The sequence below is a fragment of the Rhinatrema bivittatum genome, chromosome 5 (assembly GCF_901001135.1).
Source record: "Rhinatrema bivittatum chromosome 5, aRhiBiv1.1, whole genome shotgun sequence".
Taxonomy (NCBI): Eukaryota; Metazoa; Chordata; class Amphibia; order Gymnophiona; family Rhinatrematidae; genus Rhinatrema; species Rhinatrema bivittatum.
Genome location: NC_042619.1, coordinates 370,540,124 through 370,567,097, shown reverse-complemented (window position 1 = coordinate 370,567,097; position 26,974 = coordinate 370,540,124). Strand labels below are relative to the sequence as shown.

The 26,974-nt window shown below is 44.4% G+C and overlaps 1 protein-coding gene across 3 annotated transcripts in view; it reads left to right on the top strand.

Annotated features, from left to right (window-relative positions):
- LOC115093090 (lysozyme g-like) overlaps window positions 1-26,974 on the top strand; it is a 100,680-nt gene that overhangs the window by 21,373 nt on the left and 52,333 nt on the right. For 2 of the 3 annotated variants that reach the window (XM_029604777.1, XM_029604779.1), the window contains exons 3-4: window positions 1,163-1,375; window positions 6,468-6,534. In XM_029604777.1, coding sequence (XP_029460637.1) covers window positions 1,163-1,375; window positions 6,468-6,534 — 280 coding nt within the window. The remainder of the gene's footprint in view (window positions 1-1,162; window positions 1,376-6,467; window positions 6,535-26,974) is intronic. The other variant, XM_029604778.1, reaches the window with a different exon arrangement.

Sequence of the window (26,974 nt, the reverse complement as noted above, 5' to 3'; positions counted from 1 at the left end):
GGAAATGTCCGCCCCTGCTTCTCCAGGGGAACTTGCTCCAACACTATCCATCTTATGAAGTAAAATGTATGGTTATATTCAATGCAATGACATTCGGCCTGAATTTTACATATATTGATACAACTACGATGTTCGGTCAACTGTATTTTAATGGTCAGTTTTGTGTGTCCAACATATATCATTTTACAAAGACATATGATCAGATAAACAACTTGAGCAGAGTTGCAATTCATGCCTCTTTTTAATGTAGGGATCCTGTTAGTCTCCTGCTAGAGCTTAGGTAAAAGAATATACCATTAAAGGCAAATTTTAAAAGCCCTGAACGCATCAAAAGCCCTGAACGCATCAAAGGGAGATGTGTGAGTATCTCAGGCTGGTGTGCACCATGCAGATTTTAAGAAGCGCCCATGTACGCATGTATCTCCTGGGACGCACACAAATGGGAAAGGCAAAAAAAAAAAAAAGGGGCAGGGAGTGGGTGAGGTATGGGCAGGGCATGGGCGGTCCGGGTATGTAACATGAAATGTGCACCGGGTTCCCCTACCAAGTAACTTTACTTCTGCTATGGATGGCGTGTAAGTAATGAAACAAAACAAATGAGGCTAGTTAGTGGGCTTTTAAGGGTTGGGGCTAAAAGGGTAAAAGGGAGGAATATTAACTAGATGGATTAGGAAGTTCTATCCTTTACCTGGGCGAACTGGGAATGTACTGGGGAAACTGGTAATTGCATTGGTGCGTGTGTTTAATATAATACCCCCACTTACGTGGTAGAATCGCCAGTTATGCGCACATGAGTGCATCCATATGAAATTGTGCATACGTGTCTGGACATACAGCTGATTTTATATAATTTGTGCATATGTTATCAAATGGTCATGTCTCTGGGTGTGAGCCGGCATACGCACGTATATGTACACCCACACGGCTGTTTGAAAGTTACCATCCACGTGTGGGGAGAGACTGTTTAGGGATAAAGAATTTGCATGCTCCCCCATGTAGAAGCTGGCAGTGGAAATGTCCAGTTGATTTATACTGAGAGATCACCATTTAAACTTTGTGGATCTCTTTTTCTGAGTTAAACCTCCATGGAGATTTTATTTTGGATGAGAGTTTCTTTCCACCCTCTCATTCCACTTTTTAAGCTTTGATTAACTTCTTTAAGTTAGGAGTGCCCAATCTTTTGCTCTTCTACCAAATGGGAGAGGCTCCTTTACCGCAAGAGGGATCTGAGATCACTAAGATCCAAGGAGAGGAATACTTCCAGCCATCCCATAGAGGAAGGAGAAAGGGGAGAGAGAAGGAGAGACGATGGACCACATCAATGGCCATGAAGAGGAAGGACAGAAAGATATTTCTCTTGATACTACAAGAGGAGGTAAGAGATAAAAGACTAAACACTGTAATGTACATGTTTGATACTTTACACTACCATAGGAGGGAAGCACAAAAGCTGTGCCCAGAATTCCATGGGAAGGAGCATATCAAGTAATTAAAGGAACTGATTAAATTTAATATAATATCTGAAATTAAGAAAGACTGTAGGAAGTCACAAACTTACTAAAAAGCACTTGTAACATCTTAAAAGATCAAACATCAGCTAAAAAGAACTTTATTTCATCAATTGCATCTTATCACTAAAAGAGAAATGTTGGAAAACATGTATCAACTCTCCTTGTGATTCATTTAATAATGAGTTCATTATTCTCTATGCTGTGATTATCAGTGCTGTGTGGAAAAAAGACTTGAAAAGTGGGAAATTTCATGAAATGGGCCCCGGAGTTCGGGGAAACCCACCTGTGGAGTGGTATAGGATTGCAGGGCTGGACTCGGGACAAGACAAGGGCCAGTCTTCCATCTAGCCAGCCCCCTTCCCTGCAGATTGAGCTCTTGGGTTCTGGGGGCCAGTAGGTCTCTGCAGCGGCAGTACATCATAGTGGCGAGTCCACACTGGCAAAGCTTGGACAAGGCAGGCTAGAGACAAGGCCTAAACAATGCAGACAAGGCTGGGCAGGCTTGGCTGGCAGGACAAGGCAAGGTTGGATTCTATGCAGGACCTGGAACTAGACAAGACAAGGGTGAGACAAGGCAAGGACAGGAGTCTGATACAGGCAGGACTGGATACTGGAACAAATTGGACAAGAACAACAAGGCAGAGTAGGGCAGGACTTAGACAAGGCAGACAAGGAAAACAAAGAACACAGAAATAGAGATGTGAATCGGAACCAGTATCGGTTCGGATTCCGCTTCCGATTCACATTGTGAAATTTTTATCTTGCAGTCCGATCGGGTTTTTTTTATCGGCTGCACTCGGGCTCCCGTGCTTGGGCCGTCGGCTGCCAGTAAACAAAATGGCACCATATTTAAAAATGGCGCGGGCCATCCAGTGCACCTACCATGTGACAGGGGCCGACCAATGGCACCGATAGCCCCTGTCACATGGTAAGAGCAAAGGGCCATCGGCACCATTTTGATTAGTGGCAGCCGACAGCCCGAGCGCGGGAGAATGCTCCCGGGACCCCCGCTGGACCACCAGGTATTTAAATATTTGGGGGGGGCGGGTCCGGAGCGTGGGGAGATACTAACAAACTCATTTTAAAGAGTCGGCTGTATTTTTTGGTTATCAGCTCGGGCGCAGCCAATAAAAAAAACCTGATCGGACTGCAAAATAAAAATTTCACGATGTGAATCGGATCTTATAAAATCCGGCATACTTTTGTTTGCACCTGGTGCATGAACAAAAGTACACGCGGGCGTAGTTTTATAAAATCTACCCCATAGTGTGTGCATAACAAGTTCATAGTACACGTATAATATCTGTTATGCATGTACTATAAAGGCCATGATTTACGTGCATAAAAAAACAAAACAAATGAAACAAATGCACATGCCTAATATCCAAGAGGAACTCTGCAAACTCTCAGACACCTGCTTTTATATTCCCTTTTCTCATGATCCAACTTGTGAGACATATGATGTCATTCCTAATTTAGTCCAACATGGCTTAGATTTCCACTATACCACCACTCATGAAGCAGATATTTTGGTTGAGAAATTTTCCATCACCTCAGTATTTTATGTCCTTCTCAAAACACTATACATAAATCTTTGGTTAGCCCCCTACCCCTCCCTGGGTCTGTCTTTTGTTTTCAGTATTGGTTACATTTTAGAGCCATTTTCCATGTTCGTTGACAGGTTTTTACAGCCTTTTGTGTAGGAAGCTCTGTCTTATATCTGGGATTCAAAGCATATGATCTCCCTTTTGGATACCATTCACCTACTTGATATCCAATGTACTTTGGGGTGGTGCTTTATGTTAGGAATGGCATAGAAATCAACAGGATAAAGATCCCGCAGGAGACTAAATACACAGTAGAATCCTTATGGGTGGAAATTCTATGTGTGATGAGGAAGAGTGTAGCAGAGGAGTATACTACCATCCACCTGGCCAAAATGAACAGATGGACAATGAAATGCTAACAGATGTTAGGGAAGCTAATAAATTTGGCAGCACAATAATAAGGGGAGATTTCAATTATCCCAATATTGACTGGGTAAATGTAACATCGGGACATGCAAGGGAGGTAAAGTTTCTAGATGAAAAATTTGACTGCAATATGGAAATGTTGGTCCAGGAACTGATGAGAGAGGTATCCATTTTATTTATGTATTTATTTATAACTTTTCTATTTTAGACATACGTCTTAGTGGAATGTAGGATTTGGTGCAAGAGGTAACAGTGGTGGGGCCACTCGGCAACAGTGATCCTAGTATGATCAAATTTGCCTTAATGACTAGGAGTACATTAAGTAAATCTACAACTCTAGCATAAACTAAAAAAGAAAACAGGCAGAATCAATTATTGGGATAATTATCTACCAATATCCAACCTGCCTTTCATTGCTAAAATTCTAGAAAAAGCATTTTTATCACAATTAGAGAGTAACCTAGAAGACAATAATATACTATACCCAAACCAATTATGATTCAGAAAAATTTGCTCAACAGAAACCCTACTCATTTCCTTAATTGACTCTGTTCTACAGGGGTTTGACAACAATGAATCCTACATCCTGGTACTAATTGAGATAACAGCAGCCTTTGACTCAGTTGACCAAAACTTGTTATGCCATCAGCTGAGAAAAATAGGAATAGACGGAAAATGTTAACAAATGGTTTGCTTCCTTCCGAGAAGACAGGACATTCCAAGTCAAACTGGACAATCAGATTTTTTGACACCTTCCCAATTGATACAGGTGTCCACCAGGGCTCTGCCCCTATGTACACTACTAGCAAATCTAGGAATTAACTTCTTCCCATATGCAGACGATATTCAATTCTACATCCCCTTTGACAAAAAATTTGAAAATACTGCATTGATTCTGTCATCATACATGAAGGCAATACAACAGAAACTTTCACAATTGAAACTAACACCAAACCCTAAAAAAACAGAAATTGTGTGGTTACAGAGAAATACAACAATAATCAAACCACCAACCCTTGACCTAGGAATCTAACATCACTCTCTCAGTTCAAATACGGAACCTAGAAATTCAGATCGACAGAGAAGGGCGACCAAAATGATGAAGGCCAGGGGATGGAATGGCTTTCCTACGAGGAAAGACTAAAGATGTTGGGTCTGTTTAGCTTGGAGAAGAGACGGCTGAAGGGGGATATGATAGAGGTCTATAAAATCATGAAAGGTCTAGAACATGAAATGAGAATCAGTTATTTACTCTTTTGGATGATAGAAGGACTAGGGGGCACTCCATGAAGTTAATAAGTAGTACATTTAAAACTAAATGAAGAACATTCTTTTTCACTCAATGTACAATTAAGCCCTGGAATTTGTTGCCAGAGGATGTGGTTAGTGCAGTTAGTGTACCTGGATTTAAAAAATGTTTGGATAAGTTCTTGGAGAAGTCCATTAACTGCTATTAATCAAGTTGTCTTAGAGAATAGCCACTGCTATTACTGGCATTAGTAGCATGGGATCAACTTAGGGGCGGATTTTAAAAGGGTTACGCGCATAAGTTACACGCGTAACCCTTAAAAAAAACCCCTGCGTGCGCCGAGCCTACTTTGCATAGGCTCAGCGGCACGCGCAAGCCCCAGGACGCGCGTAAGTCCTGGGGCTTTGCTAGGGGGGCGTGTCGAGGGTGGCACGATGTACGGGGCATTCCGGGGGGCGTTCTGGGGCATGGCCGAGGCCTCCAGACCAGCCCCTGGGTCGGGTGATGGCGCGCCAGGGGGCCACCGGTGCACGCGAGTTATCCCTGCCTCGAGCAGGCGTAACTTTTGCGATAAAGGTGGGGGGGGTTTAGATAGGGCTGGGGGGTGGGTTAGGGAGGGGGAGGTGGGGGGAGGCGGAAGGAAAGTTTCCTCCGAGGCCGCTCCGAAATCGCACCCCCTTGTGCGCGCCGACCCCAGATTTTAAAAGATATGCGCGGCTACGCGCATATCTATTGAAATCCAGCGTACCTTTGTTTGCGCCTGGTGTGCGAACAAAAGTACGCGCTCGCGCTTTTTTAAAAAATGAACCCCTTAGTGTTTTGATACTTGCCAGGTACTTGTAGCCTGGATTGGCCACTCTTGGAAACAGGATGCTGTTCTTGATGGACCCTTGGTCTGATCCAGTATGGCAATTTTTTATGTTCTTATGATTTTCAGAAAGTATTTGACAAAGTCTTTCATGAGTCTTCTAAGAAAACTAAAAAGTCATGGGATAGGAGGAGCTGTCTGTTTTCGATTTGGAGAAAGGTAAACAGTGTGGTGCCTCAGGTATCTGTACTTGGACTAGTACATTTTAATATATTTATAAATGATCTGGAAAGAGGTATGATGACTGAAGTGATCAAATTTGCAGATGAAACAAAATTATTCAGCATAGTTAAATCAGAAGTAGATTGTGATAAATTGCAGGAGGACATTGCAAGTCTCTAAGATTGGGCGAGAGCCCGGGACCCCGCCGATCGTGAGTGGCGGGGTCCCTTGAAACAGCTACCCGTGAAACATGGCTCGTGACAGAGGTAGTATAGAATTCAAGCAATGTTTAAGTGATACGCCTTGATTTCAGAACAATTTTTGTATTAAATTTGGCTCTACATTCAATATGACTGGGATTGTATGAATTTGTTTATGTTTATCTGAGAATATTCTATGACCCTGTAGAGTCAGCAAAATGTACAAAATTTTCATATTTTAATTAACATATTTTTGGAGTTTTGGACCGTTTCTTACCTTCCACTGTTTTTGGCATTTTCACTTCTGGCTATCATAAGACCTTTTAGATAATCCAATTTATTTTTAGTCCTTCAACATGCTGCCAAGTTGTTTTTTTTGGATTTGGTTGTAGCAGCTAAAAAATCTTGCCCTGGTAACAATATACATGCTGTAGTATTATAAAGAGTTTGTTAATATATATTACTAATATTTTTAATTTTTCATTCTTTTTCAATTTGTTCTAGGTTTCCAAACGGTCAGCTGTCAAAATGTTCATTGGGCTTCTGATTTTGTGCTTTGCTACCATTATTCGTGAGTTTTTTAAAATTTCACTTTAATTTGCTGCAGAACAACCGAAACACAAGAGAGCAGTTTATTAACATTTAAAGGTTTAAGGAGATTTAGGCCCAAATTTAGCAATCTGTTGAGAACTGATATTAACAGGCGTTTTGGACCGTTTTGGAAAGTGCACCAACAAAGGGAGACAATTATTCTACTGCAGCAACAATCCAGCTGCCAAGAATGTACCATCATGGCCTTTCTCCTGGGTTGGACGACATTTATAAAGCAATATAATATAAATATAAGTGCCACACCAGAAACTTGATCTGACCAGTGACAATACAATGTAGAAGAGTAGGCTGCAAACCAGGGAAGCCAGGGTTAAAAGTCTGCTGATGCTTCTTGTGATCTTGGGCAAGTCACTTCACCTCCATTTCCTCAGGTACAAACTTAGGGCTGGACTTACTAATGCCGCAAGGCATAGAGAATCCCGCGGTAACAGGGGGCAGGGAGGTCGAAACGGGGGGCGGTCCTGCGATAGCTGGCAGCGATCGCACCTCCGCGGTGCGATCGCTGTCGGCGTCGCGCCAAATAACTACACCATAAAAGGAGTAGTTATTCGGCGCGAAACTGACAGCTATAAACAAGCGTACCTTTCGCTGTCGGCGAAGTCTTCGCGGCGTATGCCCCGGTGCCGCCCCGACTCCTCCTCTTCCGGGGCTGACGCCGCCCCGACTCTGCCACCATCTTGGTATCGCATGCGATAAAGGACTTTTCGCGTGCGATCCACTTGGTAAATGACCCCCTTAGGGGATCATTTACTGAGCTATGTTGAGGGTTTACTGTGGAGTAAATGCATTCACGCACGAATAACATTGTAATTTAAAATTCTATGCACTATTATCCACCTCCAAAAAACTTGGCACAATGCAGGTAATAAAATGAGCTGATTTGCATATTAAGGCATGCAAATCAGCTCATTATTGGTGAAATTGTAAGCAAGCCAAATAACACATCTTGCCTTAAGATTCTGAAACCGTATTATTTGATTGAAATTTAGCTATATTTCAGGAGCCGTAGCTACTTTCCCCTCCCTTGCGGCAGCTGCAAGTTCTTCCAGGCCTCGGCGTTCCGCGGCGGTGGTTGCCGGGCCTTCCACTGCGCACCAGGCCTCACGCCGGAGCCCAGAAGCATATCCCGATGCTTCTGGGCTCAGGCTTTAAAGGGGTCATGTGGCCCCTGGTGTTCCCCTCTAGCCAGAATGGAAGAATTGGTGGGGGGGGGGGTTTAATGAGTTCTCCTCTCTCGCCCACCCAGCCCCCTCTACTGCTGGAGGCAGACAAAACTGTAAAAAAAAAGTTTTAAATAAAGTTTAAAAAATTGCAGGCTGAGCTCAGCCTCACCTGTCACAAACTCCATCCTCTTGCGTAGTAAAAACCTCCCCCCCCCCTCGGACCCCTCCTCCCACCTTAAACTCACCCCCTGGAACCCCCCCTTAAAGTTAGTGGTTGCCAGAGCAACCCTCAGGTGACTGGGTCAAAATGGCACCAGCTGGCCTCGGGCATACTTTTGCCCCATCACACGTCTGCCTAAATCCGGCTGGCACCATGTTGGCAATGGCACAGCTGGACCCGGATGCCTAATGGTCATTCTGGTAACCAACTAGCCACAGGATATTTTAAGTAAGTGATGGGGGGGGGGGGGGGGTTGGCAATTTTTACTACACATGAGGGAAGGGTTTGGGACTGGTGGGGGGGCCAGGCCCTCAGGTTTTAAAAGTTTAGATTTTATTTTTAGCCCTTTGACTATCTCAAGGTACTGTGGGGAGTGGCGGGAAAGGGTGTCATTACACCCCCACCAATTTTTACCACTTTTGCCTGGGGTTTGGGAACACTGGGGCCACAAAGCTCCTTCAAAAGATGCTGGCCCCCGAATGTGAGCTGCCATTTGTTTGCTCCTGGGCCATTTTTTTCCCCAATGCCATTTTCCCGCTTGGAAAAATACCGCAAAAGTCACAAATCCTGCGGTATTTTCCATCCAGAAGAAATACTGCTGCTTAGTAAATGATCCTACCATAAACTGTAAGCTCTCTGAAGACTGAAGTGGCTGACCAGTCATGAAAGGCAGAATATAAATAAAACAAATGTTAATTAAATTAATGCCAGAATCTTTTACCCCCCAAAGAGATGGATTAGTAGCGTACATACACACAAAATGTTACGCACCCCGTCCGCGCACGGGCCTGCTCACCTCTCTGTTCCATGGCAGGTCCTGGGTAGGCCTCCCTAGCGGCAGCTGCAAGTTCTTCCAGGCCTCGGCGTTCCGCGGCTGTGGTTGCCGGGTCTTCCACTATGCACCAGGCCTCACGCCGGAGCTCGGCATCCTCGGTGGTGTTGGCCACACCCCTATGCGCGCACAGACCGCCCGGCCTCTTGTAGGGCCAGGGGCGGGTCCTAGCTCTGCGTCATGCCCTGATTGATTCCCTGATATAAGGAAGTCCCTGCCTGCACTTCCTTGCCTTGGTAATCGGGTTAGTGTCTTGCTAGATTGCAACTGCATCTGAACCTTGTTCCAGTCTTGTTCCAAGTCTCATTCTAGGATCCTTCTGTTCCAGTCTTGATCCTGCCTTGTTCCTGCATCCTAGTTCTCCAGCGTCCTTCTGTTCCTTTTCATCTGTCCGCCTCCCCAGGTAGTACCTCCAGACTGTCTTACTGGTACTGACCTCAGCTTGCTCCTTGACCTGTCTGCCTGCTGCCTGTCTTCTGACTTCAGCTTGCTCTTTGACCTACCTGCCTGCTGCCTGCCTTCTGACTTCAGCCTGCCTGTGACCGTCTGACCTCCGGAACCTGACCCCTGCTTTGTTGACCACTCCTTGGACTGACTCCCAGATTCTGACATTTGCTTGCTTGACCACATCTCCAGATTCTGGCTCTGTTCCTAGTTTTGACATCACCTACGCTTTTCTGGTCCTCCCTGATCCATCTGACCTCGTCATGAAACTGACCTCTCCTGTCTGTGGGCACGCCAGACTTTCATCTCTCCAGGAGACCCTTCGAGGCCCACTTAAGTCCAAGGAGCCCAGGTCCCTATGGGATCCTCCCGGGGGGATCTCAGGCTTCCAGTGGTGAAGCTCATCCTAGCCTCTGTCTCCTCCAGTGCTTTACCCCCTGGGGGCAGGTGCTTCCTGGTCCCTACCAGGGCACCATTCTCCACTGCTCCAGGACAAGGACAAGGATCATCACCTCCGGCAAAGACACCTAGAATTAAAAGCTCCCTGCTCTCATCCATCACGTCCCATGTGTGTTCCCAATCCTCTAGCGAAGACTTCAGCACCACCACCTTCTTCCGTGGTGGTGGTGAAATCTTCCGAGACCTCCTGTACTCCTTCGTAGTCATATCTCTTGATGACATCCTGATCTTTTCTAAAGACCTTGAATCTCATCGAGATCATGTTCGGATCGTCCTTCAACATCTGAGAGAGAACCATCTGTATGCCAAGCTGGAAAAAATGCTTGTTTGAATGTAATTGCTTACCCTTCTTAGGGTATATCATATCTGACCGAGGGTTCTCTATGGATCCAGAGAAAGTCCAGGGGATCTGCGACTGGCCCCAGCCAGTAGGCCTAGGGCCTTACAATGTTTCCTTGGCTTTACCACTTATTACCGGAGTTTTATTGCCAATTATTCTACCTTAGTTGCCCCGCTTACTGCTATGACCAGGAAAGGGGCTAACACTCGGATATGGACACCTAAAGCACAAGCTGCCTTTCAGACAATTAAGGAGGCTTTCTGTTCTGGCCCTTGCCTTCAGCACCCAGACCCTAGATGTCCATTCATCGTAGAGGTTGATGCCTCTGCAATTGGCGCAGGGGCTGTCTTGAGCCAGTTTTCTCCTAAGGGTAAACTGATACCCTGTTCATTCTACTCACATAAGTTCTCTCCTACGGAACAATGTTATACCATTGGTGACCGAGAACTCCTCTGAGTCAAGTTGACACTCCAAGAGTGGCACCCCTGGTTGGAAGGAGCACAGCACAAGTTTACCATCTTCACTGACCATAAAAACCTTGAGCACCTTAAAGAGGTTCAACTCCTGAATCCCCAACAAGCCTGATGGGCGCTCTTCTTTGAACAATTCGCCCTGGTTCCAAGAACCTCCGTGCTGATGCACTATCAAGATCATTTGAACCTGAAGATGTCCCTGAAGTTCCTAGCTTCATCATAGATCCTGCCTGCATATCCCTTGCTGTGACCAATACAGTCCCTACTGGAAAAACTGTCGTTCCACGTAGATTACGTGAACGAAATGGGCTCATGATTCCAAGTTGTCAGGACACCCGGGTCGTGCCAGGACCTTAGAGATGTTATGAAGACACTATTGATGGCCCAACATTGTGCAAGACTCTCGAAACTATGTGGACTCATGTCCCGTCTGTGCCCAACAGAAACTGCCTACTGGGAAGCCTTGGGGCTTACTTAAACCACTTCCAGCACCTACCGAGCCATGGTCTAGCATCTTGACGGACTTTATTATGGCCTGCCGCCATCCCAGAACAATACCATAATTTAGGTCATCATCGACCGTTTTTCGAAGATGGGTCACTTTATTCCGTTGCCGGGCCTTCCTTCAGCCCCAGAAGAAGCTAAGTTGTTTTTGAAAAACATCTTTCGCCTCCATGGACTCCCCAAGGAGATTATATCTGACCGGGGACCACAGGTTGCCGCCAAGTATTGGTGTTCCCTATGTAAGAAGTTTAATATTTCCCTAAGCTTCACATTGGCCTATTATCCACAGGCCAATGGCCAAGCTGAAGGGACCAGTCGGACCTTGAAGACATTCCTCCATATCTATGTAAATGATCAACAGGATAACTGGTTTGATCTTCTTCCCTGGGCTGAACTGTCATACAATACCCATGTTGCTGCAGCCACCGATGTATCTCCATTCTCCAAGGTATTCGGACAGCAACCTCAGCTGCCTCTTCCAGTTCCTCTGACTGTTCCTTCTCCAGTGGCGCAATCCATGGCTCACACCAATCACCAAGTAAAGGAGCGCCTTTCCCAGGCCACTGAACGCTCCAAGCATAATTCGGATGCCTCTAGACGTCCTGCTCCACTCTTCCGCCCTGGCCAGAAAGTGTGGCTAAGTGCTCGGCACATATGACTGAGACTTCCCTCTCATCGCTTGGCTCCTAAGTACATTGGACCATTCCCTGTATTCCGAAGAGTAGGAGCTGTATCGTATCAACTCCAGCTACCTCGTGCCATGGGTATCCATAACACATTCCATGTGTCCTTATTGAAGCCGTTGATCCTCTTCTGACCCTCACGTAGAGTCCCCTCTCCTCCACGGGTCTCTACAGAAACTGATTCATCCTTCCAGGTAAGAGAGGTCCTCGACATCCGTCGGCGTCGAGGGAAATGGGAGTACCTTCTAGCCTGGGAGGGTTTTGGGGCTGAGGAGAATTCGTGGGAACCTTCTCACAACATCCTTGATAAGGAACTCCTGAAGACCTTTCATAGAACTCATCCTGATAAACCACGGCTGCGTAGGGGGAGGCCTAGGAGGGGGGGTACTGTTATGCACCCCGTCCGCGCATGGGCCTGCTCACCTCTCTGGTTCCACGGCAGGTCCTGTGTTGGCCTCCCTAGTGGCAGCTGCAAGCTCTTCCAGGCCTCGGCATTCCACGGCAGCAGTCGCCGGGCATTCCACTGCACACCTGGCTTCACGCCGGAGCTCCACATTGGCCACGCCCCTACATGCGCACGGGCCACCCGGCCTCTTGTAGGGCCAGGGGCAGGTCCTAGCTCCGTGGCGTGCCCTGATTGATTCCCTGATATGAGGAAGTCCCTGCCTGCGCTTCCTTGTCTTGGTAATCGGGTTAGTGTCTTGCTTCTTCTTTCAATAATGTCTGTATTATTTAGATTCAAAACTCGGATCTTCATGTGACCTCTCTGTATCCTATTGTGATATCAAACATTAGAGACATTATCTCCGTTAGTGAGCACTAGGTTGAGTATTCGAGTATAACCCCCTCCCTCGTGGGTTCCATTACCATTTGTTTGAACAGAGCCCCTTGAATGGCATCCACTGTCTCTCTACTTCTGATAGATTCTGCAGAAGGGATTAGCCAGTCTACATCCGGCAGATTAAAATCTCTAACAAGCAACACTTCTTTCCCACCTTTTGGATGTCTACAACCAGATCTATGTCTAGTTCTTCCATCTGAGTTGGAGGCCTGTAAACCATTCCAGTAAAAATGGAAGCACCATCTTTTTTTTAGGACAACCCATAATGCTTCTTCTCTACCCCACGTTCCTTGCAGTTCAGTTGATTGGATATTGTTTTTGACATAAAGAGCTATTCCTCCCCCTTTTCTGTCTTCTCTGTCCTTCCTTAACAAGTTATAGCCCAGTATAGCTGTATCCCAATCATGAGAATCCATGAACCATGTCTCCGTAACAGCAACAATGTCCAAGTCTGCCTCCACCATTAGGGCCTGCAGGTCTGGGATTTTAAGGCCCAGACTATGAGCATTTGTGGTCATAGCTTTCCAGCTGGTCTCTCTAGGATTGCTGCTCTTCTTAGTCATCTTTTCTGCTATTTTGAGCTGATTGACTTTGTTGTTTTCTTCTCCCAGTTCCTGTCATGGCAATTTCATTGGCCACCTCCTGCGACCCCTACCTTCTAGTTTAAATGCCTCATAGTATATTTATTTATTTATTTATTGTTTTTGTTATACCGAGTTTCATGATAGGCATCACATCAACCCGGTTTACAAATAACAAGGAGTGTAAAGCATAACGTAACGTAAAAAACAATATTTTCAATAAGAACCTTGAACTTTAAATACAGTGAATCAGAAAAAGGGAGAGGGAAAGTTACAAAAAACAAGGAAAATAAACTTGGGATGGAAGGGGAGAAATTGAACAGCACAATATTTACATTTCAGCCTATTGATACATTAGAATAGCAAGTGAAAAAATAAGACTATGAAACGGTACATAGGTAATCAAATGAATAAATATGACAGAGTTATATACTCTGAATTTCTCACTTAGCATCCTCTTTCTGGCCAAGGACAAATGTAGATCATCCGTACAGTATAATTCTTGTAGATACCAGCCTTTTTAAAATTAACAGACACAGCTACTTTATACAGACTTGCAAAATCAATACTTGGAAAAATAGAGACAGATTTCAAAACATGAAATACAGAAAAGCCGAAAATTTTTATTTTGAACAACAGGTTTTTTGAGGACTGCCTGACTGCTGTGCAGAAGAGGCCCGGAGAAAACAAAACCAGAAGGGCCATGAAAAGACTGTGTATCTTTACCCACCTGTGCAGAAACCCTGGGAGATCATGGGGCTTTGCATGGTCCATGCCCTCCCCACAAGCATGTTTTAAAATCCACTTACCTGTATGCGTTAAAGCCGACAAAAGTCCTAAGGAAGATACGTAAAGATACATAAAGTATGTTTGCTCGAGTAATGGTTTTGCTATTGCTTCTTGTGACCTTGGGCAAGCCACTTTACCCTCCATTGCCTTAGATTGTAAGCCCTCTGGGGATAGGGAAATAACTATAGTACCTGAATGTAATCCACTTTGAAGCGCTGAAAAAGTGCGAAAAGCGGAATATAATTCTAAATTAATAAATTAAAATGAGGAGCACACTTACACACGATAGGCATATTTTAAATCATATGCTTATAACTGCGTGCATCATTAAAAAATTCTATATGTCCTCTCGTGCCTATACACATGTGTATGGGCACCTGCATGCTTGTTTTAAAGTTACCATCTAACAGGTCAATTTTCAAAAGAGTTACATGCGTAAATGTGACATACTGTTATAGCAATTTTCAAAAGCCATTTACTTGAATAAAATGCACTTGTGCGAGTAAATCCTATGGACAATTCAATGGCATATATTGTAGCAATTTTCAAAAGCCCACTTACTTGAATAAAGTGCATTTACTCAAGTAAAGCCCGTCATATAATATCACTAAAAATATATGTATTCAATAAATAAAATAAAAAGAATATTTATACAGAAGAGGAAAACCATACAGAATAAAAAGAGTCAATTTTTCCAAAAGCAAGTTTTGCTATGGAGGGAGTGAAGAGCTCCAGAGTGATTAGTGTTTATTGAATACAATCAAACCACAACCAAAAAAATGTAAACACATTCACAAAATCATATATAAAAATAAAATAATGTTCAAATAATAAATAATAGTGATTTTAATACTCATCATAAATATAATGCGTAATAGATAAACAGTAATAAAAATAGTAAATACACATCAATAATAATAAATAAATAAATAACATAGTAAAAGGATTACGATTATTAGACACTTCATAAAAAGATAAAATAGGGTGAATTAAACGTGAAAGGGTAGGTAGATTATTTGAGGTCTTGGTATGCTTTCATAAATAGAAAATCTCAAACACAAGGTATGTAGGTGAAGTAATGAAAATATCCAAAAGACGAATGAAACTTCACAATAGCAAAATTTGACCAAAACTTCTTGTGTATTACTATCCAGATGTTAAAAAATGGAGGAAAAAGACCTCAGGACCTCATGTTTGTTCTAGATAAAACACTCAACATGTAAGAGGTAATTTATAATCACTGGTCTTTAAGAAAATCTCCAACCGTCCAAACTTTAATTTTAATCTTGATGATAATTTTTTTGTTTTTGTATTTCCTTAAAACAGGTACATTATATTTCAGTTGTACTCCACAAATTCAATGTCCAATGTTCATCAAAAATGTTGTTAAAAAGTTGTAGAAGGTAGACTCTTTGAACCAATTTCAAATATCTTTACAGATACGATAATAATTAAACTTATCTGTATAGTGCATTCAACGATGCTCAGAGAGTCCATTCATTATTCTTTATAAGCCAACATCAGCCGATGTTTCGCCGTGAGGCTGCTTCAAGGCAGTTACTATATGAATACACTCTTAAGCAACAATTCAAACATATCGCCTTACTGAGATCACTATATACCTTCTGAACTAAACGTACAACATCCAATCATTTTCTCCGCTGTGGTCTGAAACTGCTAATGGTGATTTAATGCACAAAACGCCGGCGCATGCACCCTGTATTTACCTAGATATCTGCCCAATCACATTTGGTTTTTTTTATAAAAAATTTCACAATGAATTTGATTCGTTGATATCCATTGACATGGTAAACAAGATTATCATTCAGTTTCTATACTCTTTCAAATGAATTTTTTTCAAAAAGAATTTTTTTATGTTTTATAATTACTCTTCTACATATGTATGATGACAATTGTTCAGTCCTACACACAGTAGCTATATTTAATAAAACGGAAACCAATCAATTTCCATGTTTAATCCAGACAGCTTCGGCCCTCTGGGTCCCTGGGGCCCCGCCCTGACTCCATCTTTGTCTGCTCTTGCTGGCCTTTGACCCCGGACCGGAACCGACCTTCGCCTTTTGCTGCCTGCCCTTGACCTCAGAATGGACCTGACCTTGCCTGTTGCCGCCTGCCTCTGACTTCGGACTGAATCTGACCTCCCCTCCATTTTGGGGCCAAGACCCAACACCACCATCCTCTGGCCACTCCCAGGACCAGCCACACAGAGGCCCACCTAAAACCAGCTGGTCCTGGCACCCAAGGGCTCAACCTGCGGGGAACGTGGGCTGGTACTGGCAAAGCTCCTGCCTGCCTCTGCTTCCCATCTGGCCTCGCCTCCCAACAGTGGGGACCTGTGGAGTTCACCCTCCACAGGTTCCACCAACACCACCTCGGGCCATGGGTGAACAAACCCTAACACTTTTAATCAATTCGGAACTTTATATGCAGCCAATGCAATTATATTAAAATCGGAGTGATATGTTCCTGTTTCATAATGCCGGTTAGAATTCTGGCTGCTGAATTTTTAAAATCTGTAGAGGGAAAATTGTAGATAGAGGTAGGCCAAGTAAAGGAGAACCTGGAGAAGGATTGTCGCTAGTTGACAAGACTGTGGATGGAGATGGAGTATACAATACTCCATTTACAGAAGAGAATGTATAGGAAGAGCTAGGAAAACTGAAAGTGAACAAGGCTATGGGGCCCGGATGAAGTACATCCTAGGATACTGAGGGAGCTCAGAGATGTGCTGGCGGGTATGCTGAAGAACCTGTTCAATACATCCCTGGTAACGGGAGTGGTGCTTCAAGACTGTAGAAGAGTGGTGGTGGTCCCATTTCACAAGAGTGGGAGCAGAGAGGAGGCTGGAAACTACAGTCCTGTTGGCCTCACCTCAGTGGTGGGAAAATTAATGGAGACTCTGCTGAAGGAAAGGATAGTGAACTATTTATAATCCAGTGGGTTGCTCGACCCAAGGCAGTATGGATTCACCGGGGAAGGTCCTGTCAGACAAATCTGATTGATTTTTTTTTTTTTTTTTTAATTATTTTCAAACATAATAGTAAGAAAATTACATCTTACAATTGTAAACGAATGATGAAAGACAAGAAAAAAACAATGTTATATGAAATTGTCAAATAATGAACCTTACTATACATTAGTCAATCATCATTCTTCATAAGCAAAGAAATAGGTTTGGGGGCCAGTAATTACTAGGGAGTAATTAAGGTAAATAAAGAATTACAATTAGCATTAACGGTGACAGAAGACTTTTTCTAAATGATCAGTTGCTGGGAATGATACTGATGTTAATGTAATCCAGGAGAGGGTTCTACATTCCCAATCCTGGCATTTAAAAAGGACTTTAATTGCTCAGGGAAGAAGAAAATAAAACACTCATTTGTACTTTTAATTATACACTTACAGGGGTATCTGAGTGTAAACGAATACCCCAAGGAAATTACTTGTGTTCTAAACAAAAGGAAATCACGTCTTTGAACTTGAGTCGTTCTAGCGAAATCAGGAAAAATACGTATTGTTTGTCCATAAAACAGGGAGGTGATATTTTTAAAATATCTCCTCATTGTATCATTTAAATCACTTTCTAGTATAAAGGAAACCAGCAAAGTAGACCTCAGTATAACCGTATCCGAAGAGTCCTCAAGGAACTGTGTGAGGTTATCAATGCCTTCTGCTTGCGCTCCTCTTGGTGCAGCTCTATTAGGGTTAGTGAGAAAATAAGCTTTGTTTATCGCTGGAGTTTTCTCCAATTCAAAGGCCAAATTTTGATGGAAATAGTTTTTCAATGTGGTATATATTCCTTCTCCAAGAATCCTAGGAAAATTAACGAACCTTAGGTTAAGATGCCTGGTTTGGTTTTCCAAATATTCAAGTCTCCGAGAACAAGTCCCAAAGTCTTTTATAAGCTTGTAATTAGTTTCCTGGGTTTGTGCCAAAGTTTGTTGAGTTACTGAAAGTTGAGTTTTCAATTCTTGAAATTTACTTTCAATAACAGCATTCTGAGTATTAACTTTAGTGTTTAATTTCCCCAATTCACCCTGGCAAGCCCTGGTTGAGCTTCCAAAGCTCACTATCAAGTCCCATAACGCCTCAAGTGTTATTACTTCTGGTTTAGGTGGGGGTTGAAAAAACTCACCACCTTCTCCATATTGTGGCTCCTCCAGTCCTTCCAGCGTTTCAGCCACGGGTTCTCCTGACGGCTCCACTATTCCATTTCCATAGGTAGGTGAAATAGGCGATGAAACAGCCTGAAAAGGCAGGAGAGATGTCGATATTCCTCGGTGAGGAGTAATACATGACTGATCTCCTCCACTCTGACCCCTCGTCGCAGTCGCACCGATGATGACCTCATCGAGGGCTGCGAACTGCAGGGGAGAAACGCAGGTAGTCGGGGCCAACGGAAGGCGCTGATCCGGGGGACTCAGTGTAGTATCCCCTGGTGATTGTGGCGCTCCCTCGCCACCAGCCACAACGGGGAGAGTAACCCCTTGTGTCGCTGTCCCTGCAGCAAATGCAGTTATCAATCGCTGGTCCGAGGGTAAGGATCCATCTGGGGGGAAGACACGGACCTGTCCCTTTCTCTTGGAAGGCATTTTTCAGGTAAAAATCAGACTACATTCGGAGTAGCGTTGCAGTGCTACCGCTCACGCCGCCATCTTGGCCCCAGCTTCTGCCCTTTCTAATGTTCTCGTCCCCGTGATTTTTTTTGATTGGGTGACTAGAGAATTGGATCAGGGAAGAACGCTGGATGTGATTTACTCGTAAACAAAATGAGAAGCTTAGGAGTGGGTGCCAAGGTAGTAGTGTGAATTGCAAACCAGTTGACTGACAGGAGACAGCGTGTAATGGTAAATGGAACCTACTCTGAAGAAAGAACGGTGTTAAGTGGAGTGCCACAGGGATCGATTTTGGGACTAGTTCTGTTCAATATCTTTGTGAACGAACTGATGGAAGGGATAGAAAGTAAAGTTTGTCTATTTGCTGATGATACTAAGATCTGCAACAGAATGGACATGCCTGAAGGAGTAGAGAGATTGAAAAGTGATTTAAGAACCCTTGAAGAGTGGTCAAAGATTTGGCAGCTGGGATTCAATGCCAAGAAGTGCAGAGTCATGCATCTGGGGTGTGGCAATCCAAAAGAGCTGTATATGATGGGTGGTGAAAGACTAATGAGCATGGACTGGGAGAGAGACCTTGGTGTGATAGTGTCTGAAGATCTGAAGGAGGTGAAGCAATGTGACAAGGCAATAGCTAAAGCCAGAAGAATGCTGAGCTGCATAGAAGAATAACTAGTAAGAAAAAAAGAGGTGATAATACTCTTTTACAAGTCCTTGGTGAGGCCTCACCTGGAGTACTGTGTTCATTACTGGTGCCCGTATCTAAAAAAGGATAAAGGCAAGATAGAGGCAGTCCAAAGAAGAGCAACCAAAATAGTGAGGGGTCAGCTCTGGAAGACTTATGAGGAGAGGCTGAAGGATCTGTAAATGTATACCCTGGAAGAGAGGAGGTGCAGGAGAGATATGATACAGATCTTCAGATATCTGAAAGGTTTTAATGATGCACAATTGTCAAACCTTCTCCATTGGAAAGAAATCAATAGAACTAGAGGTCATGAAATGAAACTCCAGGGAGGACGACTCAGAACCAATGTCAGGAAATATTTCTTAATGGAGAGGGTGGTGAATGCCTGGAATGCCCTTCCAGAGGAAGTAGTGAAGACGAAACAGTGAAGGAATTCAAAGGGGCATGGGATAAACACTGTGGATCCCCTAAAGGCTAGAGGATGGAAATAAGGAAAAGCGTGCATGGGGTAACTGGGGGTAACATGCTGGTGTGGCAGTTGCTACCCTTAACAAATAACAGTATCAAGGCTTAATTCAACTCCATCATTGCTCTCTGCTTCAACAGCAGTGGGAAAGGGGGAAATGGATTCAGACAGCAACCAAGGGCCCTGATTTTTATGGTTTGGGGAACAAATAAACGTGGGGGTAACTTGCTAATGCAGCTTTTACTACCCTTAATCACTAAGCCTGATGCAACTCTAACACTGCTCTCTGCTTCCACAGCAAGGGTTAAGGGAAATTGGATTCAAACAGCATCTGAGGGCCCTGACTTTTACGGTCTGGGAAACTGATAAGCATAATACTGGCATAAGCTTGCTGGGCAGACTGGGTGGGATCATTTGGTCCCTTATTGCCATCATTTCTGTTTCTATGACTGATGGCAGGGAAACCACAAAGTCCAAAAATAGACACACTTCTGGGTAGCGCACTGTAACTCAATTCAGAAAAGAGTCACAAATAAAACAAATAGTCTCCTTCACCACTCCACACTCCTTCACCACTCCAAACTCCAAACATCTCAGCTCTTTGAGATGGATACCCCTTTCTACCCTAGGCCTTCTCAGTAGCTGTTTGGTAATTGTAATTGTTTCTCCAAGGTCTTTATCTCTCTCTCTCTTTCTCTCTCCTTTGAGTCACAGGCTGATTGTTGCTGAATGTAGCTGAAACGGTCTCTGACTGTCAAAACTTTCCAGGCAGGCTACCCTTACTCTGGCACTTTCAACTACACCAGTCTGCCAACTCTCCATGGAAATCCTCTTTTCCTTAGAGTTCTTACTTTACTCTGGTAATAGGGTTGGCACAACCATTAGGCGGGGCTAGGCGGTCGCCTAGGTCAGTGTCAATGGGTCGGGCGAAAGCAGGATATGAGAAGATGCCATTTTAAAATGTGAAAGAAGGGACGATAGCAGTCGTGGAGCACTCACTAGGTTAGTGGAGAGAGAGAGAGAGCACTTTAAGAGGTTTAATTCAGGGTGCATTTAGGGAGCAGTGTTACATTGGTTTGCCTAGGGTACTACAGACCCTTGCACCTGCCCTGTCTGGTAGACTTTCTCAGGTTGTCCTTCCTCTGACACCTCCTCATACACATGTCCCCAGCTATTTAGCACTCTCTTTATATTCTAATCCTCTGAACTTCCAGGAACTTCCTTTCCTCAAGTCCTTCTCTTCCACTTCCAAAGGACTCCAGTGCTTAGAATCCTCTCCTCACTCCTGTTGAGCGCTAAATCACTCTTAAAGGCACTGCCCCATGAACACAAAGGTACCATACCAAATTTAGTAGAAACAAATTTAAGTTTATTATTGCATATCAATTAGCAATGCAGGTACCTTTGGGAGGAACAGAGGGACAGGACTTCTCCGGCCAGATGCTCAAGAGAAGCTCTGCCCTTTGTTTCTCTCCGTACATTAGTAAAGTCTTCTTTTTATAAATAACATAGACAGTTTTATTTTTTTTACCCTTATGAGAGTATCATGTACGAAGTTTCTTATATCAAAACAAGATTAATTAAACCTAAATTACCCTGATCTTCCTCCCAAATTGAGGCCCACTTGTCTAATGTTAATCCTTTGTCCTGTCAGGTTTTCACTCTCAGGGAGGTTTCCAAGACTCTGGTTTCACTGGTACCACTTAGTGGAAACATTAGCCCGTGAGATTCTAACCTTTTCCTTCTGCTTTTCTGTGACCCCATGACCTTCCATCATAAGTTTTTGACATCTCCTGCTGCTGTCCAGATGTCTCTTGTAGTTTCTCCAAATCAGGGTCAATAGGGCATTTAAGATTCCCATGGCTAGAACTGCAAGCAGGACAAGGCAGCAGAGGATTCTGGGAGAGCCATAGTCTCCATGTTGGTCTCAGACTCAGGCACACATATCACTCCCCAGGCCATCCCTATGAAGGGGTAAGGCTTCTCAGGTATCTTCTCAGTGAGGAGAGACAGCTGTTCCCTCAGCCCTGAGCTTAGACTGATTCTTTATTCTTATGTCACATGGTCACAGGAGTTTTGTTAAATCACAGACCCCCTCCCAATGGGGAGTGGTATACTACAATAACACACCTATAATATACCGGATGGAGACCTCTGACTCACACTGCTGGCAGAATGACTTGTTGAGGCCACAATCACCATTCCATTAAAGAACAAACACAATGAGAGTGGGCAGAATTTGATACTCTTTTACACAAAAAATAATCACAAACATATAAAGGAAAGGACCTGTAATGAACTAAATATCTAGTATCATATACTGTGCCAAACAGCCACCATATCAGTGGTATAGCCACAACTAATTTTTTGGGGAGGGGCCCAGAGTTAACATGGGTGGGCAGTATGCATACAGATCTAGGCCCTACTAGTTGCATTCTTATCGATAAATAATGCCTTAGAGTGCAACCTACAATTGATTTCTAAGTAGCCTGCAAAAGCCATCATACATCACGAGTGACACTTTTAAAATATTTTAATTTTATTATTTCAAGCACTTACCAAAATTAACATTCTTTATTAATCTGTAATAATTAGTTTATATTTATTGGAGTTTATAAATACAAAACAATATCATATAAAAAGTAAACAAAGAACATTTAACAGAAACATCAGATCCCAACAATCACATAATAAAACAAATAATGTATTCTGTTATGAATCCTCTTTTCAACAACACAGAGCAGAAGCGATAAGTTCAGGTAGCGAGTCAGGGAACATGGGCCCTCAAGGAGCGAATACCGGTTCCTGATAGCGACCTGAAAGAAATGAGAGAGGCCCCCGCGGAACGGGTATCCCGTTAGGATAAAGTCCAAAAGTTGGAGAGACAGAGTAGCTAGGTACGGAGAGCGAATCCCATCCGTAAGGAGTTTCCTTGCTAACTCGATTAGCTAGCAAAAAGTGTAGGCTTTTGTATCCGGGATGTGTGATGTCATCACACGGGGACGCCCCTGACGTTCGCACCAAAGAGAGAATAAGAAGCAGGGCCGTGCAGCGCGCGCGCCCTATGGTACCTGGACAACATGGCGGGATTCAGCGCCCAATCCGGACCGGGGATGCCGGGGATGCCGGAGAGGACGGCAGGCAGATGCCGCAGCAGCCAGACGTCCATCAACCGTGGGAGGAGTCGCAAAAAAGGTAAGGTGGGAGGAGTGGAGACGTCAGGCAGTGACAGTAGTAACAGTACCCCCCTTCAAAGGGCGGTCTCCTCTGCGGGTACCAGGTTTTGGCTTCAAAGGATGCGCAAGATGAAATTGATGGAGCATCTCTTTATCAAGGATGTTAGCCTGAGGCTCCCAAGAGTTTTCTTCGGGGCCAAAACCTTCCCAAGAAAGAAGGTATTCAAATGTTTTGCCTCGTCTTTGGACATCAAGAATAGCTTCGACCTTATATTCTAGGTCATCTTCTGCATTGATGGTAGGTGGTTCCTGAGTCTTGGAAGAGAATTCATTGAGTATGAGAGGTTTCAAGAGTGAAACGTGAAAAGCATTGTGGATGTTTAGTCCGGGTGGTAGCTTCAGACTGTAAGTGATGTTGCCAAGAAGTTGGAGGATTGGAAATGGTCAATGTAGCAAGGAGCAAATCTAGTGGAGGGTAACTTCAGTCTGAGATGTTTGGTGGATAACCAGACTTTGTCACCAGGTTTGAAGACAGGCACTTGAGAATGGCGAGCGTCATAAAACTTCTTAGCACGGTCACTCGCTTTAATTGCATGTCTTTTGTCTGAGTCCACAGGTTATGGATTTCATCAGCAGTAGATTGACCTGCTGGGGACATCACTTCAAAAGATGTTGATCCAGGTGATGTTGCTGGATGAGAATTGATGGCGAATTCAGCCCAAGGTAACAGTTCAGCCCAGTTATTCTGACGGCAACTCACGTAGGCTCGAATGAACTGTTTTAAGGTCTATTCATCCATTCTGTTTGGCCATTTGATTGCGGATGATAGGCTGAAGTGTAGTCTAGAGAGATGTCGAATAGCTTGCACAAGGCCCCCTAGAATCTTGACGTGAATTGGGATCCTCGGCCTAAGACTGTGGGGTAGATTTTAAAAAGCATTTACTCGAGCAAAACTGGTTTTTGCTCGAGTAAATACACTTTACTCAAGTAAGTGGGCTTTTCAAAATTGCTACAATATATGCCATTGAATTGTCCATAGGATTTACTCAAGTAAGTGCACTTTACTCGAGTAAATGGCTTTTGAAAATTGCTACGATAGTATGTCACATTTACATGCGTAACTCCTTTGAAAATGACCCCCTATGTGTTTTGGTAGGCCGTGAAGGAGAAAAATGTGCGATATGAAGAGCTTCGCAAGCTCCAAGGCTGAAGGTAAGCCAGGCAGCGCCATGAATTGGGCCATCTTGCTGAAGCAATTGACTGTTACCCAGATGGTATTCATTCCTCCAGAAAGGGGTAAATTGACTACAAAGTCAGTAGCGATGTGTGACCAGGCCTGTTCCAGAACTGGCAGTGGTTGCAGCAATCTCCACAGTTGGCCAGAAGCAGGTTTGTTTTTGGCACAGTTGGTACAAGATGACACGTAGGATTGTGTATCTTTTTTGATAGTAGGCCACCAATAGAACGTCTGGATCTTGAGCAGGGTGCGGCGTTGACCAGGATGGCTAGCCAGCTTGGAATTGTGCGCCCAAAAGAGCACTTTCTTCCTGAGGTGTTTAGGCATGATGGTTTTACCAGCGGGCACAGAATGTGTAGTAGCCAAGATGACGTTCTTCGGGTCAATTATGTGCTGAGGTTCTTCAGGCACATCCTCCGAGAGAAAGGAGCGTGACAAAGCATCGGCTCTGGTATTACTGTCTCCAGGGCGATATTTAAGCACAAAGTCAAAGTGATTGAAGAATAATGACCATCTAGCTTGTCTGTGGTTAAGATGTTGTGCATGGCGGAGATACTCTAGATTTTTATGGTCCATGAATACGGTTATTTGATGTTGAGCGCCTTCGAGCCAAGGCCGCCATTCCTCGAATGCTAGCTTAATAGCCAAGAGCTTATCTCTGATCCCATAGTTCTTCTCTGCCGGGGAGAAACGTCATGAGAAGAAAGAGCAGGAACATAAGGATTTGGAGTCTCCAGTTTGGCTCAATACAGCCCCCACACTGACATCTGAAGCGTCAACTTCTACGATGAATGGCTTCTTGGGGTCAGGATGACGCAAGCATGGTTCCGTGGAAAAGGAAGTCTTTCATTTCTCAACAGCGGAAATGGCCTCCACAGACCATTTTGAAGCTTTGGCACCCTTGCGGGTCATTGCAGTCAAGGGCACTGTTAAAGAAGAGTAGTTCTTTATAAAGCTTCTATAATAGTTGGTAAACCCCAAAAAGCGTCTCAGGGCATTCAGGCTGGTAGGTTGGGACCAATTTTTAATACTCTCTAGTTTTTGAGGGTCCATCTGGAAGCCATCTTTAGACACCCTATAGCCAAGAAAAGGCACAGAGTCTTTATGAAATTCACACTTGGATAGTTTAGCGTAGTGTTCACGGAGTTGGCGTAGTACTTGCTTGACATCCTCTAGATGAGTGGGCAAATCCTGAGAAAATATCAGGATATCATCCAGGTATACCACGACACTCTTGTACAACAGGTCCCGCAAGACCTGTTCTGAAATACAGCGGGTGCGTTGCACAGGCCGAAGGGCATTACTAAGTACTCAAAATGACCGTCTCGAGTTTTGAAGGCTGTTTTCTGTTCATCGCCATTGCGAATGCGAACTAAGTTGTAGGCCCCCTTCAGGTCAAGTTTTGAGAATATTTTGGCCCCCTGAAGCCAGTCAAATAGCTCCAAGACTAAAGGCAGGGGGTAGCGGTCTTTAATCGTGATCTCGTTCAGACCTCGGTAATCGATACAAGGACGTAAGGTACCATCCTTCTTCCCCACAAAGAAGAAGCCTGCGCCAGCTGGAGACTTCGATGGTCTAATAAACCCCTTCTGTAAATTCTCCTCGATGTATTCAGACATAGCCTTGTTCTCAATCACTGAGAGTGGATAGACACGTCCTTTAGGAGGTTCAGTATTGGGTCTTATGGCACAGTAATAGGACCTATGCGGAGGAAGAATGTCGGCAGCTTCTTTGGAAAACACATCACTAAAAGATGCGTATTGAGGCGGCAGTCCTGGCATTGCTGGAGTTGTAGGCATGCAGATGACAGGAGCAATCTCCTTTAAGGCAATTTCCATGACAACCTGGGCCCCAGAGGGAGAGTTCCAAGGAAGCCCAGTTGAATTGGGGTTGGTGCAACTGCAACCAGGGTAACCCCAGGACGATAGGGTGCATGGCCTTCTCTAACAAAAAGAAGGGAATTGACTCTGTATGGAGAGCTCCGGTGAGAAGAGTTACCAGTTCGGTTTGGCAAGTCAATTCACCTGGTAAGGGTTCCCCATTGATGGAAGATAGGAGTAGTGGAACCTTCAAAGTGACGAGAGGAATCCTCAAATGTTCCACTAGGCATCGAAGAATAAAGTTGCCTCCTGCCCCTGAATCCACCAGGGCAAGAGTTTGAAACTCAGACGGTCCGCAGATCAAGGAGACTGGGAGAGAGAGCAGAGGAGAGGGCTTAGTAAGGCCTAAGAACAGTCCTCCTGCAGTACTTAGGCCCGTCTGTTTCCCGGACGAATTGGGCATTTTGGGACATCGAGACCAGCCTGTCCACAATACATACACAGACCATGCCTCTTCCGAAGTCTTCTCTCTTTAGAAGTCAAATGTCTGCGACCAAGTTGCATCGGTGTTGCGTCCGTCGCTGCTCGACGCTCTCACTCCGCCCTTTCTACCTTTGTGGTGACACCGGGTCTGATGGACGTTTGCTGCCGCGGCGTCTCCATGCTGTCTCCTTCCGGTGTCCCTGGACTGGCACGGTGCTGCAGATCCGCCATGTTCCTGATGACGTAGGGTGCGCGCGCTCCCATTGATGTACCAACAAGGGCGCGAACCTCAGGGGCGTCCCCCGAGATGACGTCATCCGCTTCCAATATAAAATGTTTCAGTATTCGCTAACAATTTGAGTTAGCAAGGGGATTGATTGCGGGGATTCATCTGGACCCGCTTCTCTCTATGCTACTCTGCCTCCTCGGGGGCCTCGCTCTCTTTTCTTTATTTCAGATTGCAGATAGGAACCGGTACTCACTCCTCGAGGGCCCATGTTCCTAAACACTCTGAAGATTCTCTACTGTCTAGAAGCTATCGCAGGTACAGACATTTGTGAGTTACT